Source organism: Salvelinus fontinalis, chromosome 21, assembly GCF_029448725.1.
Source record: "Salvelinus fontinalis isolate EN_2023a chromosome 21, ASM2944872v1, whole genome shotgun sequence".
In the NCBI taxonomy this organism is placed as follows: domain Eukaryota; kingdom Metazoa; phylum Chordata; class Actinopteri; order Salmoniformes; family Salmonidae; genus Salvelinus; species Salvelinus fontinalis.
In genome coordinates this window covers 50,056,497-50,074,390 of record NC_074685.1, presented here as the reverse complement: position 1 = coordinate 50,074,390, position 17,894 = coordinate 50,056,497, and the positions used below count along the sequence as shown (strand labels likewise).

General features: G+C 39.3%; 1 protein-coding gene across 1 annotated transcript in view; it reads right to left on the bottom strand.

The window, feature by feature from the left end:
* Positions 1 to 975: 975 nt before the first annotated feature.
* LOC129819075 (potassium/sodium hyperpolarization-activated cyclic nucleotide-gated channel 1-like) overlaps positions 976 to 17,894 on the bottom strand; it is a 182,025-nt gene continuing 165,106 nt past the window's right edge. Inside the window, exon 8 of the mRNA XM_055875613.1 lies at positions 976 to 4,510. Coding sequence (XP_055731588.1) covers positions 3,408 to 4,510 — 1,103 coding nt within the window. The 3' untranslated portion in view covers positions 976 to 3,407. The remainder of the gene's footprint in view (positions 4,511 to 17,894) is intronic.

The following is a 17,894-nucleotide window of genomic DNA, read 5'->3' as shown; positions in this document are numbered from 1 at the left end:
ATGTTGAACATTTGTTTGATTTGATTGAAATTTTCAACAACTCAAAAATGACTCTTCTTATTACCCATGTTAGTCACAGTATTCTGTTTTAAAGATATTCCCCAGTCAGTTTAGAGTATCTAGGCCCAGATATGATGAATTCACACACACAAGAGAAAGACACCTTAATGCAAAGCAGCATGTGTTGATCTCGCGCTAATAACACATTTGTGGAAAATCGTCCCTGAACACTTGACTTATGACACTTCCAGAAGTGTCTAGAAAAGTCACATCTGTCTCTTCAACATCAGTTGACTGTGAGTGGTAAGCTGACAACACAGTAATACCCAGTTAACAGCTGATATTATACACTCCTAGAATGCAAACCTACAGCATAGTCATATTGCTGAAAAAGTCCTAGAAAATGTATAAATTGTCTGTCGGCAGGAAGATTTTTCTTTCCATTGAGTTGAATGGGATTTTTAAAAATGGCATTCAACCTGCCACACTATTCTATCACATTATTCACAATACATGATATGAAAGGCTAGTCAATGAATAGAAAATGTTAAAAATCAACAATAAAAAAAAATGCTGACAGAATATAACATCCAAACATGTAACACATTTTGCTTTTTCAAACTTAGTTCTTTCAGTGGACGAAATAAACAATTTCATGAAAAAATAGGGAATCAAATGGTGTCAAAAGTATTTAAAACATTTGCAGTCAAGATATAAGATTCAACAATGATTCATATTTACAGTAATTCTAAAGTGGCATATTGTGTGTGGGTCGTCAGACATATAATAACTGTTAATTTCTGTAGGCAACTCGGTGACACCCACAGTAAAAAATTATTGACAACTTCACGTACACTTTAACAAGGTATTTCTGTATTGTGTAGCATGAATATATTGGTAAAATTAAAGTTATCGGTATTATCCATTTTATAAAAATCATATATAGCATCTCTAGAAATAATATTGTTCCAAAGATGGAGTAGCATCTTTTTATTCTCGGTACCATTTGAAAGGAAACACTTTGTAGTTTGTGGAAATGTGAATTGAATGTAGGAGAATATAACACAATAGATCTGGTAGAAGAAAATACAAAGAAAAAAACAACCATTTATTTTTTTATTTTTTTCTACCACCATCTTTGAAATACAACATAAAAGTCAGAAATCGAGCCATCGCTCTGGTTGGTGTCCGATGGTGTCCACACGATGGCAGCAGTGTATGTGCAAAGTTTCAGATGGATAACTTGAAGTATGAGTGAACTACATGACATTTAGTGTGAAGTCACCCAGGTACATTTGGGCAAATCATGTAGGAGACATTTACATTAACATTACATTTTTCTGCAAGAATATCATCATATCTGTATACTTGGACTTTGATTTAGATTTTCCAGTATTAGTAGCCATATTATAAGTTCAACATTTGCAAAACACCCAGTCTTCATAACTTTATAACTCTACATATTCTTATAACTTTTCTCCAAAAGGAAAAGGCTTGCTGTCGCACAAGGATAGCAGCAACATTTTGCGACATATGACGTTTCCGTATACTCCCGTATATCTAGCTAGCTTTGTTTGACCCGATTGGTGCATATTTGATAAAGTTATAGTCAATCAAGTGAAGACTGCCCGCGTCATAGGCATGCCATGAAGGCGTCACTCTCTGACCAAATTTGGTGTCCTATAGGATATACTACACTCTGAATGATATAGTGAAGTCTGGTTACGTTCTAGGATCTCTGTGGAATAAATACGAACGTGATTTGACTGGTTGAAACAACGTTTAGGGTAAGATTTTCACAGATTCCTTTCTTTGCAAATTGAACGTGTGGAAATGCTAGGATATTTTTTAGGATATGAAAAAGGATTTTATCTAACGAAAGGACACATCATGTCATCTCTGGGACCCTTTGGATAATAAATCAGAGCAAGATTTCAGAACGTAAGTACACATGTCACCTTCAGAGGTGAATATATCAAACCTATCGCTGTGAAAAAAGTGTTTTGTTGTTAGGAGCTCTCCTCAAACAATAGCATGGCATTTTTTTCCCGCAGTAATAGCTACTGTAGATTGGAAAGTGTTAGTTATCTTAAAACGAATTTAAGCTTTCATTCGATATAAGACACTTATATGTACCGACATTTGTTGTTTCTCTAAAATCTGCGATCGTGACCCTCGGCACTGCATGATTTACAACTGTCCCGTTGACGGGATGCCTATCCCAAAGAACTTTTTAAATAAATGAATTATGAAACAAAGACATACATATTATACAGACAAATAAGGATTCTCAGTTTGACTTCAGAACAGGCATTTCTCAGTATCAAGTAGTGCTAGCTATTGCATTAAGGTTTTCTTATCTCTAATGAACATATGTATTGCTGTCACTTATTCACTTTTTTTCCACATATAAATGATATCCAGGTTCCTGAAAGAAGTAAGATACTGTTATGATTGAGAATGCACCACACAGTATCTGCAAATACTAGATCTATAAAACTATTTACAACACACATATAGATAATCTTCATATCACAGTCTATTGCATAATGTTGATAATCTTTAGTTTAGAAATATTATAAATGTACACCGTTTTTTTAAGCAACATTACATAACGTCTATCACTGTCTGAAACTAGGAATAGACAAAACAGAATCATCCATCCCTCGCTCGCCCACACCACACAACATCCTTCTCTCCAAAAATGAAAATAAAAGCAGCAATTCTATTTATTTCATTCCCTTTGGACCTGAACCGCTGTATGAAGATATTGTGGCTCAAGAGGATGTATTGCTGAGAGCAATGGAACACCTAGCTACTGTACTTGTGTTTGATTGCTAAGGTAAGACAAAGGTTCCACTAATTTGTTATCAGATTTATGTTTGAGTGTGTGCTTTTTTGACAGTTTCAAGGTTTGCTTGCGTCAGTTATTCCACAGTGGTGACAAAGCTGCGTAGTATGAGAAGATATTTGTTACTCTTTTCGCAGGTACAAAAAAATAAAAATAAAATTCATCACAGGATTCATCACGACGCATTCCAGTTTACAAAAACAGAAAAGAACAAACAAACAAAACAACCCCCCCCCAAAAAAAATATCCATACATTGTATATTTATATTTTTCGGAAAGGAATACTCATGTTTTATATACTAGAGCTTTTAAAAAGTCTTTGCCAAATATTCTAGTTGGATTTACACATATTGATATATATTTGTTTAATATACATTCTTAGGAAGAAAATGTGTCTAAAATATAATACAAGGGTAGTCTGTACAGGAATTCTATGAGGTTATTTTTTTTCAGAAGAAAAATGCGAGAAAACAAAAAAACACTAAATTTCACCTTTCTTTTTTTGTATCTCCATTAAAAATGAATTCAACCAGAAGTTTAAAAAAGTAAAATGGGATCATAAATTCGATGCGAACCGCATCTTATCTTGGTCAGTCTCTGTACTGCTTAAGTTAGAATCTCTTCTAGAATCTTTTCTAGAACCTGTGGAATCCCTGTGCTGGTCTGTAGAGGACGCCGCTCGCACCGGGGGCAATGCTCCCGATGACATCTGGCGGAACAGGTTGACCCTCTGGGGCACTGTGGTGCGGAGACCGCTCTGCATACCTGTCCCCTGGACCGCAGCCACCGGCAGGGCGATGGAGGACAGGCAGTCCCCGGACACTCCAGGGTGCGCTCTGGGCCCCAGGGATGTGTCATGGGGCAGGGAGGGTTGGGAGGCAGATAGGTGGCGCACATCTTGACTCAGGCTTCCAGACTGGAGAGTATGGCTGCCCTTGTGGAGAATTTCACTCCTCTGAGGTGAAGGGACTTGCTGCTGTGTTGGCTGCTGCTGTGGTTGTTGTGATGCCAAGGAGGCTGCAGCTCCTCCTGTTTGCTGGGGCAGCTGTTGTGGTTGCTGTGGTAGTGGTTGCTGGGGTGGTAGGGCAGTAGGCAGCGGCTGCTGGATAAGGGAGAGCTGGGAGGCGGTGGGTGAGCCATACTGGAAGCTGCGTCCCGCCAGCCCAGGGGTCTGCACAGGTGGACTGCACACAGCCGCGTTGAAGGATACTGGGGACATGATAGCCCCTTGCTGCTGGAGAGAGAGGGGGGTCTGGGGGACAGGCGAGGATGAGTTCAGGTTGCTGTGGGAGACACTGGGGACAGGGTAGACACCCTGCGACGAGGCTGGCAGGATGCGGGCGGCGGCTGCGGCGGAGGGGGCAATGACGCCCGGAGCACTATATGTTAAATGGGCGGCTGACTGCTGAAACTGGTTGTTGCCCAGGGCAGTGGTGTAGGGTTGCTGAGCCGGAGAGTTAATTATGGAATTTCCAGATATCGGGGTGGAATTCATCCCGGTGACCGACATCCCTGTAACCGACTGCTTGCGGTCCACCATCATCACCATCTCCCTGTCCTGCCGGATTATCTGCCTCAATATCTCGTTCTCCTGTGTGTTGAACACCCCAGCGTTCAGATCCTTCTGGAACTTCTGGAGGAGCAGGCTGTTCTTCTTTCCTGTTAGGAGTAGATCAGTTAGCGGTTAGGTTGACTTTTAGCCATGGCACACATGTTAACATATTAACAAACCACACTATATACACTCCAGCAAAGGTGGATGTTATGACGCTGGTTATTATGAGGTGTGATAACAGTGAGTATAAATGGGGGTGACTATGGTATAAGTATAAGGAAATCTGAGTGAGAGTACTGTAGTAAGAAAAAAAACATAATAGTACATAGTGATAAGATATTAAGAAGTAAGAGGTAAAAGGTAAGATATTAATATTGAGAGTAGTATAAGGATTTAGGATATACACCCCCCCCCCAAAAAAGGTTTGATTCTAATAATTTTCACAAATACACCATAGGAATCAATATCTAATTAAAAAACACATTCAATTTACACCTTACTAAATGTAACTTCACATTCAGTAGTACCACAGTTGGCTATAAACTGCAGAATACACTGTAAGGATTCAACCACCACTATTAAACATATTTAAACACAGTCTAAAAACTATAGTTCCCCACTACTGTAACATATTTGTTTAATGACAGTTTAAGTTAGTGACATGAAGTTATAAAACATTTTTTTTAATACAAAATACAATGGGTATAGAAAGTCACAACCCCCTTTCAAAATGTTCACCTTTTGTTGCCTTACAGACTGAAATGAAAACACATACAATTATACATTTTCCGGCTGTATTTACACACAGTAACACACAATATCTAAGTGAGATTATTATATATTTTTTTATCCTAAAATGAATGACATGTAAAATAGTGAAATACCCTATTTGGATAACTGAACACCCCCCTTAGAATTGCAATTGCAAATTTACTACCTTCCAGATCACACATCAAGCTAATTGGCTTCCATTTGTGATCAATTGTAGTGACTTTGATTAGTTCAGAATAAAAGCAGTTGTTCATAGAGGACTCCACTGCTTAGTAGTACAATTCAAAGCAAAGAATCCACTATGGGCCGAAAGGTATTTTCAAATGATCTATGAGATAAAGTTGTGGAAAGGCACAAGTCAGGGGATGGATATTAAAAGATCTCAAAGGCTTTGTCTATCCCTCGGAGCACAGTTAAGACCATTATTAAGAAGTGGAAGGCGTATGGCACCACCCAGACCCTGCATAGATCAGGCGGTCCTCCAAACTGGATGACCGGGCAAGGAGAAGACTGATCAGAGAGGCTACCAAGAAGCCAATGGCGACTTTGATGGAGCTAGAGGCCTTTATGGCAAAGACTGGTCAATGTGTGCATGTGACCACAATATCACAAGCACTCCACAAATCTGGCCTCTATGGGAGGGTGGAAAGAATAAAAACACTCCTCAAAAAAACCCACATCAAGTCTCATTTGAGCTTTGCCAAAAAGCACATTTGTAGATTCCGAGGCCAAGTGGCAAAAGGTGCTGTGGTCAAATGAGACCAAAACTGAACTTTTTGGCCTGAACGCAAAACGATATGTCTGGCGAAAACCCAATACATCTTTCCACCTAAAGAACACAATGCCTATAGTAAAGCATGGCGGTGGCCGCATCCTTTTGTAGGGGTGTTTCTCTTCAGCAGGGACTGGAGCACTTGTCAGGATAGAAGTGAAAATGGACAGTGCAAGATGCCGACAGATTCTCGAGTAGAACCTGCAGCCCTCTGCCAGGAAGTTGAAAATGCGAAGATGGTTCACATTTCAACATGACAATGACCAAAAGCACACCGCCAAAGCAACCATACAATGGCTGAAGGATATGGTGAATGTCCTTGAGTGGCCTAGTCAGAGCCCAGAACTAAATCTCATCGAGAATCTGTGGAATGACTTGAAGAGTGCAGAGTCCATGAGCGGTCACCATGCATTTTGACTTAGCTTGAACAATTCTGCAAGGAAGAATGTGCAAATATTACAAAGTCTAGGTGTGCAAAGTTAGCAGAGACGTATTCAAAGAGACTCATGGCTGTAATTCAAGCAAAAGGTGGTTCCACCAAGTATTAACTCAGGGGGGTGTTCACTTATCCAAATAGGGTATTTTACAGTTTTAATTGTAATAAATTGTCAAATGTCTAATGTCCATTGCTCATGTTTCTTGGCCCAATCAGGTCTTCTTCTTATTGGTGGTCTTAGTGGAGGTTTCTTTGCAGCAGTTCGACCATGAAGGCCTGATTCACGTATTCTCCTCTGAACAGTTGATGTTGAGATGTGTCTGTTACTTGAACTCTGTGAAGCATTTCTTTGGGCTACAATTTCAGAGGCTGGTAACTCTAATGAACTTATCCTCTGCAGCAGAGGTAACTCTGGGTCTTCCTTTCGTGTGGCGGTCCTAATGAGAGCCAATTTCATCATAGCCAGGGTTGGGTAGGTTACTTTCTAAATGTAATCCATTACAGTTACTAGTTACCTGTCCACATTTTAATCAGTAACGTAACTTTTATATTACCCAAAGGTACAAAAGTATATATTTCCACACTAAAACGAGTCCTATATCGACATAACCTGAAAGGCCGCTCGGCAAGGAAGAAGCCACTGCTCCAAAACCACCATAAAAAAAGCCAGACCACGGTTTGCAACTGCACATGGGGACAAAGATCGTACTTTTTGGAGAAATGTCCTCTGGTCTGATGAAACAAAAATAGAACTGTTTGGCCATAATGACCATTGTCATGAGGCAGGAAAATCATGTGGATATATTGAAGCAACATCTCCAGACATCAGTCAGGAAGTTAAAGCTTGGTCACAAATGGGTCTTCCAAATGGACAATGAATGTGATGAAATAAATAAAAGCTGAAATAAATAATTCTCTCGACTATTATTCTGACATTTCACATTCTTAAAATAAAGTGGTGATCCTAACTGATCTATTCGACCATGAAGGCCTGATTCACGTAGTCTCCTCTGAACAGTTGATGTTGAGATGTGTCTGTTACTTGAACTCTGTGAAGCATTTCTTTGGGCTACAATTTCAGAGGCTGGTAACTCTAATGAACTTATCCTCTGCAGCAGAGGTAACTCTGGGTCTTCCTTTCGTGTGGCGGTCCTAATGAGAGCCAATTTCATCATAGCCAGGGTTGGGTAGGTTACTTTCTAAATGTAATCCATTACAGTTACTAGTTACCTGTCCACATTTTAATCAGTAACGTAACTTTTATATTACCCAAAGGTACAAAAGTATATATGTCCACACTAAAACGAGTCCTATATCGACATAACCTGAAAGGCCGCTCGGCAAGGAAGAAGCCACTGCTCCAAAACCACCATAAAAAAAGCCAGACCACGGTTTGCAACTGCACATGGGGACAAAGATCGTACTTTTTGGAGAAATGTCCTCTGGTCTGATGAAACAAAAATAGAACTGTTTGGCCATAATGACCATTGTCATGAGGCAGGAAAATCATGTGGATATATTGAAGCAACATCTCCAGACATCAGTCAGGAAGTTAAAGCTTGGTCACAAATGGGTCTTCCAAATGGACAATGAATGTGATGAAATAAATAAAAGCTGAAATAAATAATTCTCTCGACTATTATTCTGACATTTCACATTCTTAAAATAAAGTGGTGATCCTAACTGATCTAAAACAGGGATTTTTTACTAGGATTAAATGTCAGGAATTGTGAAAAACAGAGTTTAATGTATTTGGCTAAAGTGTATGTAAACTTCCAACTTCAACTGTATACTAATGTGATTAGAATATATCTGAAAATGAATATAGCAGCTACAGATTGCCTCTTTAAGTCTATCAAAAGTGTATGAGTTTGAGCATGTGTCCATTAGGCCTATGGATTTATTTTTTATCAGCATGAATTAGATTGCGCAATAAAAGCCCCACTGTTATTTCATAGGCTGGGATCCGCACTATGCAGCTGTTGCAAGAGCGTACTTTTTTGCAAGAGTGCTGTCCACTGGTTTCAAAAACAATGATTGATAGGCAGCTTAAACTTCTTGAATTCAACCATTATACACATTTAGATTTCTGAACAGCCATCCACAACAAGTCCATAAGGCGCAAATAGCTACATGAGAGAGCAGGAGTGTGATTCACATCAATGCGCTATGTAGATATTAATAATAAGTGATATCCGTATCACCGTAGACTACACCACTGCAAGCGTTTATTTAAGTTGGATAATCTTCGGATGCTGATAGCAGTCGCACCTTTGGAAGACATAGCTTGGACTGTAGCCTACAAAAGCCTATTCCTGCTCTTTTACCGCGATCCATCATCATAGTGGTCTCTGACTTGTGGTCAGACACACTCAAGTGGAACAACCTTAAACTTGCGCCTTTTTTGAATGCTGATTTAAATGTCATTGAGAAAACAGAGAAGTGTCAAAGATTTTTTTCCGCAAACATCCTATCGGAATGTAAAAGTAATCCTCGAAGTAATCATCTAGATTTTCAAAAGTTTACAGTTACCGTTTTTTTGTAATCCCTTCCGTTACTCCCAACCCTGTTCATGGCACTTGATGGTTTTTGCGACCGCTATTTATCACAGACTACTTTGTGTCAAAGTTTAACAAGGACATTTGTTTTGAAACCATTTCAAATGTTTAAATAGTGGCAGGATTTTATGTCATCAACCCGGGATATGGCATATCTCGTTGGCTCTGGGGTCATCCTGATATAATGTTCAGCCGACAGCCGACCTCTCCTCTCAGATGGGGATGAAGACCAGGACAAATTCCCATTCTTTAACCGGAATGTAACAACAACCTCAGCATGACCCTCTTCCTCATCACTGGATTGTTCCACATTGGTTGTCTCTTGGTCTGGATCATATTCTGTGTTCAACTTCTGACACTTCCTCCTCTAATGCATCCTCGCTGTCAGTTTCCTGGCCTCTCTCCTCCTCACCAGTATCATGATCAAAGATATGATCAAGAGCCTCACATACAGTATGTCGTTTGGTCATTGTGCTGCCACAGAATTAATTGTGAGCAAGGCCTCAAAAAAGCTTTATATACCAGATCTGCGAGAAAAGATCTACGTATTATTGAATCAATGTGATGATTGTTTGTGAGAATGCAAACAGGTGTCTTTCCTGTGGGGGAAAGATTATATTGGGGAAAGATTCCCGTGGGGGTTGCAATGGAAGGCAAGAAGGTGAGGGAGGTGTGTGTGTGTGTGTGTGTTGTGTGTGTTCAAACACACATGCATGTGGGGTCTGGGAGAGGAAGTGTGTCCATCTGATGAATAGGCATGTGCCTGAACTCAATTTTATACACTAATTGTAGTCTCACCCATTCATTTCTAATGACCGGTCATTTTTGACTGGGAACTCCACAGGTGTACAAAAGTTAAATAAAACACCCAAAAGTGAATGAAAATCATCCAAATGAATTCTGTGTGTTCAGACGCCCTGTGTGGACAAAGTCATGGAACCTTATGACAATCAGATTAAATTAACTACAGTTTTCAGAGAGAGAACTTGTAAATTGGTCCAATTCGACCGGGAACACAGCAGGAGGGTTAAAGTAATGATGGACTGTCCTTTCTCTTTGTTTATTTGAGCTGTTCTTGCCGTAATTTGGACTTGATCTTTACCAAATAGGGCTATTTTCTGTAAACCACCACCTACCTTGTCACAACACAACTGATTGTCTAAAACGCAATAAGAAGGAAAGAAATTCCACTAATTAACTTTTAACAAGGCACACCTGTTAATTGAAATGCATTCCAGGTGACTACCTCACGAAGCTAGTTGAGAGAATGCCAAGAGTGCAAAGCTGTCATGAAGGCAAAGGGTGGCTACTTTGTAGAATCTCATATAAAATCTATTTTGATTTGTTTAACACTTTTTTGGTTACTACATAATTCCATATGTGTTATTTCATAGTTTTGATGTCTTCACTAATATTCTGCAATGAAGAAAATAATTTAAAAAAAGAAAAACCCTTGAATGATTAGGTGTCCAAACTTTATTGGACATGATTTGGAAAGGCACACACCTGTCTATGTAAGTTGACAGTGCATGTCAGAGCAAAAACCAAGCCATGAGGCTGAAGAAATTCTCAGAAGAGCTCCGAGTCAGGATTGTGTCGAGGCACAGATCTGAGGAAGGGTGCAAAACAATTTCTGCAGCATTGAAGGTCCACAAGAACACAGTGGCCTCCATCATCTTGAATCTTAGTTTCATCAGATCAGAGAATCTTGTTTCTCATGGTATGAGAGTCCTTTAGGTGCCTTTTGGCATACTCCAAGCGGGCTATCGGGCTTCCGTCTAGCCACTCTACCATAAAAGCCTGATTGGTGGAATGCTGCAGAGATGGTTGTCCTTCTGGAAGGTTCTCCCATTTCCACAGAGGAACTCTGGAGCTCTGTAAGAGTGACCATTGGATACTTGGTCACCTCCCTGACCAAGGCCTTTCTCCCCCGATTGCTCAGTTTGGCCGGGCGGCCAGCTCTAGGAATAGTGCTGGTGGTTCCAAACCTCTTTCCATTTAAGAATGATGGAGGCCACTGTGTTCTTAAGGGCCTTCAATGCTGTAGAAACTGTTTGGTATCCTTTCCCAGATCTGTGCCTCGATACAATCCTCTCTCAGAGCTTTATGTACAATTCCTTCGACCTCATGGCTTGGTTTTAGCTTTGACATGCACTGTCAACTATGGGACCTTATATAGACAGGTTTTTGCTTTTCCAAATCATGTCCAATAAATTGAATTTAACACAGGTCGACTCCAATCAAGTTGTAGAAACATCTCAAGGATGATCAATGGAAACAGGATGCACCTGAGCTCAATTTTGAGTCTCATAGCAAAGGGTCTGAATACTTATGTAAGTAAGGAATTTCATTTATTTTTATTTTTAATACATTTGCAAAAATGTCTAAAAAACTGTTTTCGCTTTGTCATTATAGGATATTTAGTGTAGATTGATGAGGGGAAACAAAAATGTAATCAATTTTAGAATAAGGCTGTAACGTAACAAAATGTGGGAAAGGCGAAAGGGTCTGAACTTTCCAGATTCAAAAATCCTCATTGCTTACCTTTTTCTTTAATCCTTTTTATTTGTATCTTATTTGGGTGCTCTGCTCTGAACAAAAGCAATATGAAATAAAATAACAGAATAGTTCTACCCCTCCTGTTTGCTATGAATGACGATAGATGTCAAGATCTATTTATAGGATGTATTTATTTTGGATTGTTGACCTTTTCCTCGCGACAGCTGAGAAACCTTTTTGGTTACTAAGGATGGCAGAGTGAGGTGCTGAGTGCTGTCACCTTTAACCAAGGCTCATTCGTCTTCGGGCTATGGCCTTAAAAAGAGACGTTTTCTAGCTTTGTGTGCTGGTGCTTAGGCCATACAGCCTTCACTATTTTCAAGGAGGCAGACATTTTATACAGGCCGGAATGTCTATAACTCTGAACTTTTATTCTTATGAGTATCTTAGCAGACAGAAGGTCAATTTGTGTAGGTCAAGAAAAGATATAGAGGCAGCATTGTACTAGGTAGAAAATATAAATGTTCTTTTAAAATACAGGAATAGACATGAAAATGAAATTGTAATTTCTAAAATGTTTCATTTTACAGGGAATTGGTACCTGTAAATGTACTCTTTAGTTTTTCCTTTTAATCTACATTAATACTCTCTGAAGCTGACAGTCCCCAAAATCGGGCACTAGAATTACTTTTAAAAATATGTCTAAGTTTACATGACTTATTTTATTGATTTCCCACCGTTTTATAAGTCAGAAGCAGCCATCCAGACTTTCCCAGGACCTTGCAAACATCCTCTGTCGAATAAACATGCATGTTCCTTCCTCTGGTGATAGGCTGCATCATTCAATCCATTTATATCACTTGACTACAACTTTGCATCAAATCGGCGGTCCTTCGAAAAAAAAATATCCAGCTCTACTGCTTCATGGCACAGACATGGCAAAGCAATCGCTGAATTTGTCTCAAGCAAGCGGATCTAAATACATCATATTCATAGCTCTATGATAAAGAATGTGACCTACGCACTTCCTTAAACCTAAAGTAAGTAAAGAAGTAATTTCGTGTCAAAGTCAAACATTTGTTTTATGTCGGAGGCAGACACATTGCATATGATCAGAACGACAAAATCAAGCCCTTTACATAGCCCTTCTCCCCTTGCCTATAGGAGGGACAGACACAGTTTAAATGGCCCAAATTTAACAGATTTTGACTATCACTAAGGTTTGGACTATCACTATATGTTTGGTAAAGTAATAAAGAAGGTGAAATATTTTGGGAGGATTTCCTAAAACATATAACAATATATGGACATATTATAAAATATGAAAAGGCTTATTCATTCATACATTCTTTTTTTGTTGTTTTCATATCCTCATGTTTGTATATGGTTCAAAAGTGTTTTTTTCTCAGACATAAATAAACAAGTCCAGGTGAAAGCCAAAGGTCATAGCTTTCTGGGGGGGATACTACATTAATGAAATATTGCCCTCTTGCGAGATTGATGACTAGCAATAGCAGAACAAAACATTGCAAAGCGGCTGTCAGTTCAACTGGTTTTAGCCTTATAATAGCTATCCTTTAGAAAATACAATGTTAGTGGCATTGTCATTACGATCATGGGGTATTGCCTCCCAGTTGGCATACGGTCAGCTGTACAGATGGCGGGGCACATTAAAAACGACAGGATTTTAATATCCATAGCGTTGTGTGAAAGAGAATCAAGGGGATCACTGGATTCCTAGTGAGGTAGTGTTGGGAAATCCATCCCTAGGTTTGCGTCGGAAAAGGAACCCCATTCTCTTTATAGTGAGCCAATAGGGCTCTGGTCAAAAGTAGTGCACTTTATAGGGAATAGGGCACCATTTTGGGACACATCCCAAGTCCTTGTTATGCCTCACATTATGCCTCGTCAACCAGCACAAAGTAATAACTGTCAGGGACAGTTTTGTAGCGCTGTCGCTAGCACTGGATGAGCATTGGCAGGTGGATCAGGTGTGATTGATTCTCTCAGGCTGGGTATTACATTTTTGTTGTTGTTGTATTTATCTTTATTTAACTAGGCAAGTAAGAACAAATTCTTATTTTACAATGGCGGCCTGCCGGGGATCAGTGGGTTAAATGCCATGTTCAGGGGCAGAGCGACAGATTTTTACCTTGTCAGCTCGGGGATTCGATCCAGCAACCTTTCGGTTACTGGCCCAATGCTCTAACCACTAGAGAGCCGATGAGAGCCGATGAGTACTTTATTAGTCATTCCACGAAAGTTAATCAGTCATTGGCTTGGCTGTGATTCCCTTGGATACGGACCAATGACAGCGCTGAACATTAAGACTCTGACCGATCACGATGCTGAACACTAGGGAAGTGGCTAGATGCTAATGCTAACACCAGACACTGAGTGCAGGGTTACAATAGACTTACATGACATCAGCATATACAGTATTGCTGAACAGAATGCTTCACCATTAAACACTGTGGATGGCACAGACATTTTATTCTTGAAACATAAGGATATGTGATGGAGAACTGGAGTGGTGGGTTAAGGGGCCTTGTAAATCAGGTACAGTACAGTAAAATATCATACAGCTCAGTAAACTTTGACTCTGATCGAAGCTGAGGTTTGTAGAGATCACAGTATTAATTGCTGCTTATTTGGGAGTAATATAGTTACTGTATATTATGCACTATACCAAATACTGTATACCTAGCCATTCTGGTACTACTAAATCTAAATTAACAATCAAGGAAACTAGATAGGCATGCTTAGAAATGTCTACTGTGACTGACAGTAGAAGTGGAATAAAATGAAAACATACTTGCTTCACTTTTTTAAATGATAAGCAACATTTCCCAAAGCTCAAGTTTCTAGTTATAGATTAGAGTATGTTTATGTATATTTACTGTTGCCCTGGTGTTATTCTTATACAACTTTTTCCCATTTTTTTTTTACCCATATTTCTGTTATATACAGTGCCTTCAGAAAGTATTCAGACCCCTTGACTTTTTCCACATTTTGCTATGTTTACAGCCTTATTCCAAAATTTATTAAATTGTTTCCCCCCCTCATCAATCTACACACAATACCCCATAAAATTTCACATTTACATAAGTATTCAGACCCTTTACTCAGTACTTTGTTAAAGCACCTTTTGCAGCAACTACAGCACCAAGTCTTCTTGGGTATGACGCTACAAGCTTGGCACACCTATATTTTCTCCCATTCTTCTCTGCAGATCCCCTCAAGCTCTGTCAGGTTGGATGGGGAGCGTTGCGGCACAGTTATTTTCAAGTCTCTCCAGATATGTTAAATCGGCTTCAAGATCGGACTCTGGCTGGGCCACTCAAGGACATTTAGAGACTTGTGCCAAAGCCATGCCTGCGTTGTCTTGGCTGTGTGCTTAGGGTCTTGTCCTGTTAGACAGTGAACCTTCACCCCAGTCTGAGGTCCTGAGCACTCTGGGGCAGGTTTTCATCAAGGATCTCTCTGTAGTTTGCGCCGTTCATCTTTGCCTCTCTCCTGACTAGTCTCCCAGTCCCTGCCACTGAAAAACATCCCCACAGCTTGATGCTGCCACCACCATGCTTCACCGTAGGGATGGTACCAGGAGTCCTCCAGACATGACACTTGGCATGCAGGCCAAAGAGTTCAATCTTGGTTTCATCAGACCAGAGAATCTTGTTTCTCATAGCCCGGGAGTCTTTAGTTGCCTTTTGGAAAACTCCAAGAGGACAGTCATGTGCCTTTTACTGAAGAGTGGCTTCCGTCTGGCCACTCTACCACAAAGGCCTGATTGGTGGAGTGCTGCAGAGATGGTTGTCCTTCTAGAAGGTTGTCTCATCTCCACAGAGGAACTCTAGAGCTCTGTCAGAGTGGCCATCGGATTTATCGGGCGGCCAGCTCTAAGAAGAGTCTTGGTGGTTCTAAACTTCTTCCATTTAAGGATGATGTGTTCTTGGGGACCTTCAATGCTGCAGAAATGTTTTGGTACCCTTCCCCAGATATGTGCCTCGACACAATCCTGTCTCGGAGCTCTACGGACAATTGAACCTTATATAGACAGGTATGTGCCTTTCCAAATCATATCCAATCAATTGAATTTAACGGAGGTGGACTCCAAGTTATAGAAACATCTCAAGGATGACAAATGTAAACAGGATACACCTGAGCTCAATTTTGAGTCTCATAGCAAATGTTCTCAAAACTTATGTAAATAGGTTATTTCAGTTTTTTTAATTCTAAAAAACGGTTTTCTCTTTGTCATTATGGGGTATTGTGTGTAGATTGCTGTGATTTTTGTATTTATTTAATCAATTTTAGAATAAGGCTGTAATGTAACAATGTGGAAAAAGTCAAGGGGTCTGAATACTTTCCGAAGGCACTGTAGTTTTCTTTCAACATACTGTACTTGGTTTCCTTTTTGGTGAAAGGATAGTACTAGTGTTTATGATTAATATTTATTGTCTTTAGACATGAAAATGCTCCGAAATATACGGAAATGGGTAATCAACTATTTCAGTAGCTATTTCACAAAGCATTTTTGTATTTTGCTGTTTGTAAGGGTTGAACTAACGGCATGGTGATAACTGTCAATCCATTATCTCAGTGCGCTAGGGAAAATAAATACTACACCAATAAAGAAATTGAAAATAAATCAAAAATGAAACAAAGGATGGTTAACAGAAGTAACCACGAGAACAACAATAAAAATAACAAAAAACATTGATGTTGGTTATAATGACAAACCAAGGAAAGAAACTGCTGTCAAACTTGAACTACTTTTGAATATAAAAATGTAACCAAAACCTTTCACTGATTGAGTTATCATGAGTAACAAATGTTAAGTTTATTCAAAAACATACAGAACATTCCTGTTGCATCCCATGTTAAAAATGACTTTGCCACCTACCCTTCAGATTAAAGCGTATTCACTTTAATTTGACTGTGGCTTTAATCACTAAAGAGACAATAGGATTTCATGCCTTTGATTGGTTATCTAGCCGACCAGTCTGTGCAGGTTTATCCCAACCTATGGTAATTACTGACGGGGCGGAACAGTGGTACCAATGCTGTGGTACACAGAGCTCAAGCACCTCACCAGGTGGTTGCTTACTATGACGTCAGCCCAAACTCAAAAAATAGGAAGGGCATTAAGCTGCTTAGGTTTTCACCCCTGTCTCTCTAACTGTTGTACTGAAGAAAAAAAATATTATCAGCTCAACATTTCAATTAGTTTTTTTTTAATTAATCAAAACTAATTGTTTCCTCAACAATTATAAAAAATTTAAAAAAATGCTCAATCACAAAATGCAGTTTTTCACACAGCGGAATAAATTCTAATAATTCTGAAATAATTAAAAACATAGAACCGGATGAAAATGGATTCCTTTACTCAACAATATGTGTATAGTTGCATTGATACTATCCAAGTACTTACTAATCTAAGGAAATGTAATAATTTGTGAACAAATGCCAGATATGAACAATTGCTGTAGTCAATCTTGTAACATCTAATGGTCAGGATAATGCAAATGCTTACAGAAACAGTACATGTTATGTTTTATCAATATTCCTTTGTTTTAGTTACCTCTGTCAAATTACTACGTAGAAAATCATCATTTATCAACCTGTATGTTCACAACAAAAAAATATGTTACACCTACTGTGGGGAACTTCAGGTTTCTTTTCAACGAAGGAAGGAAATCACCTTGTGAATTAATGTAACTTTGTGAGTTCATGTTCTGGAAGATGTATTTGAGTTCGGATCCATTTTAGTGTCCCTCTGGGTCATTTTACCTGGATGTGCGAATATTGTAAGTGTAATAAAGCGTTTACCTGCTGCCTATTCGTCGGCCAGGACACTCTTGATAACGAGATGTGCTCATCTCAAGAGGAACTCCTGGTCAAATAATTTTTAGATAGAGATACAATGAATTGTGCAACATGTTATTTGTTTCAATGCATGGTACTTTTTTTTTTTTTTAAAGAACCAACCAGACAAGCACTTAACCAAATGCAGCCCATATATAAACGAGACATCCAGCACTGATCATGACATTGTATTTTCCCTTGTATGAGACAAAACACCCTTTTTTAAAGTCCAAATGAACAGATTTATCCCATAACACTTCCTGATTTAGGAGAAGTGTTATTTTAAGAGCAGTCAGCCAGCTCTTGTTTTAAAGCCAAACATAATGTGACTCATCTGTTGGCTTTAAAAAAAAAGCCTACCTAAATCTTTGGTGAAAAGGGCAAATGTAAATCACGACCACCGCAGAGGTCAAAGGGGCATACGTTTCAGAGGGTAGTAAACACACACTCAGAATCTACAGGGCAATGGAACTGATGTACAGTACTATAGCCAGTTGTTTAAAGATATGGGAGGATTGATTCATATGACCAGTAAATGGTATATTTTCACTAGTATGACATACCATATCGTATAGGCCCTATGG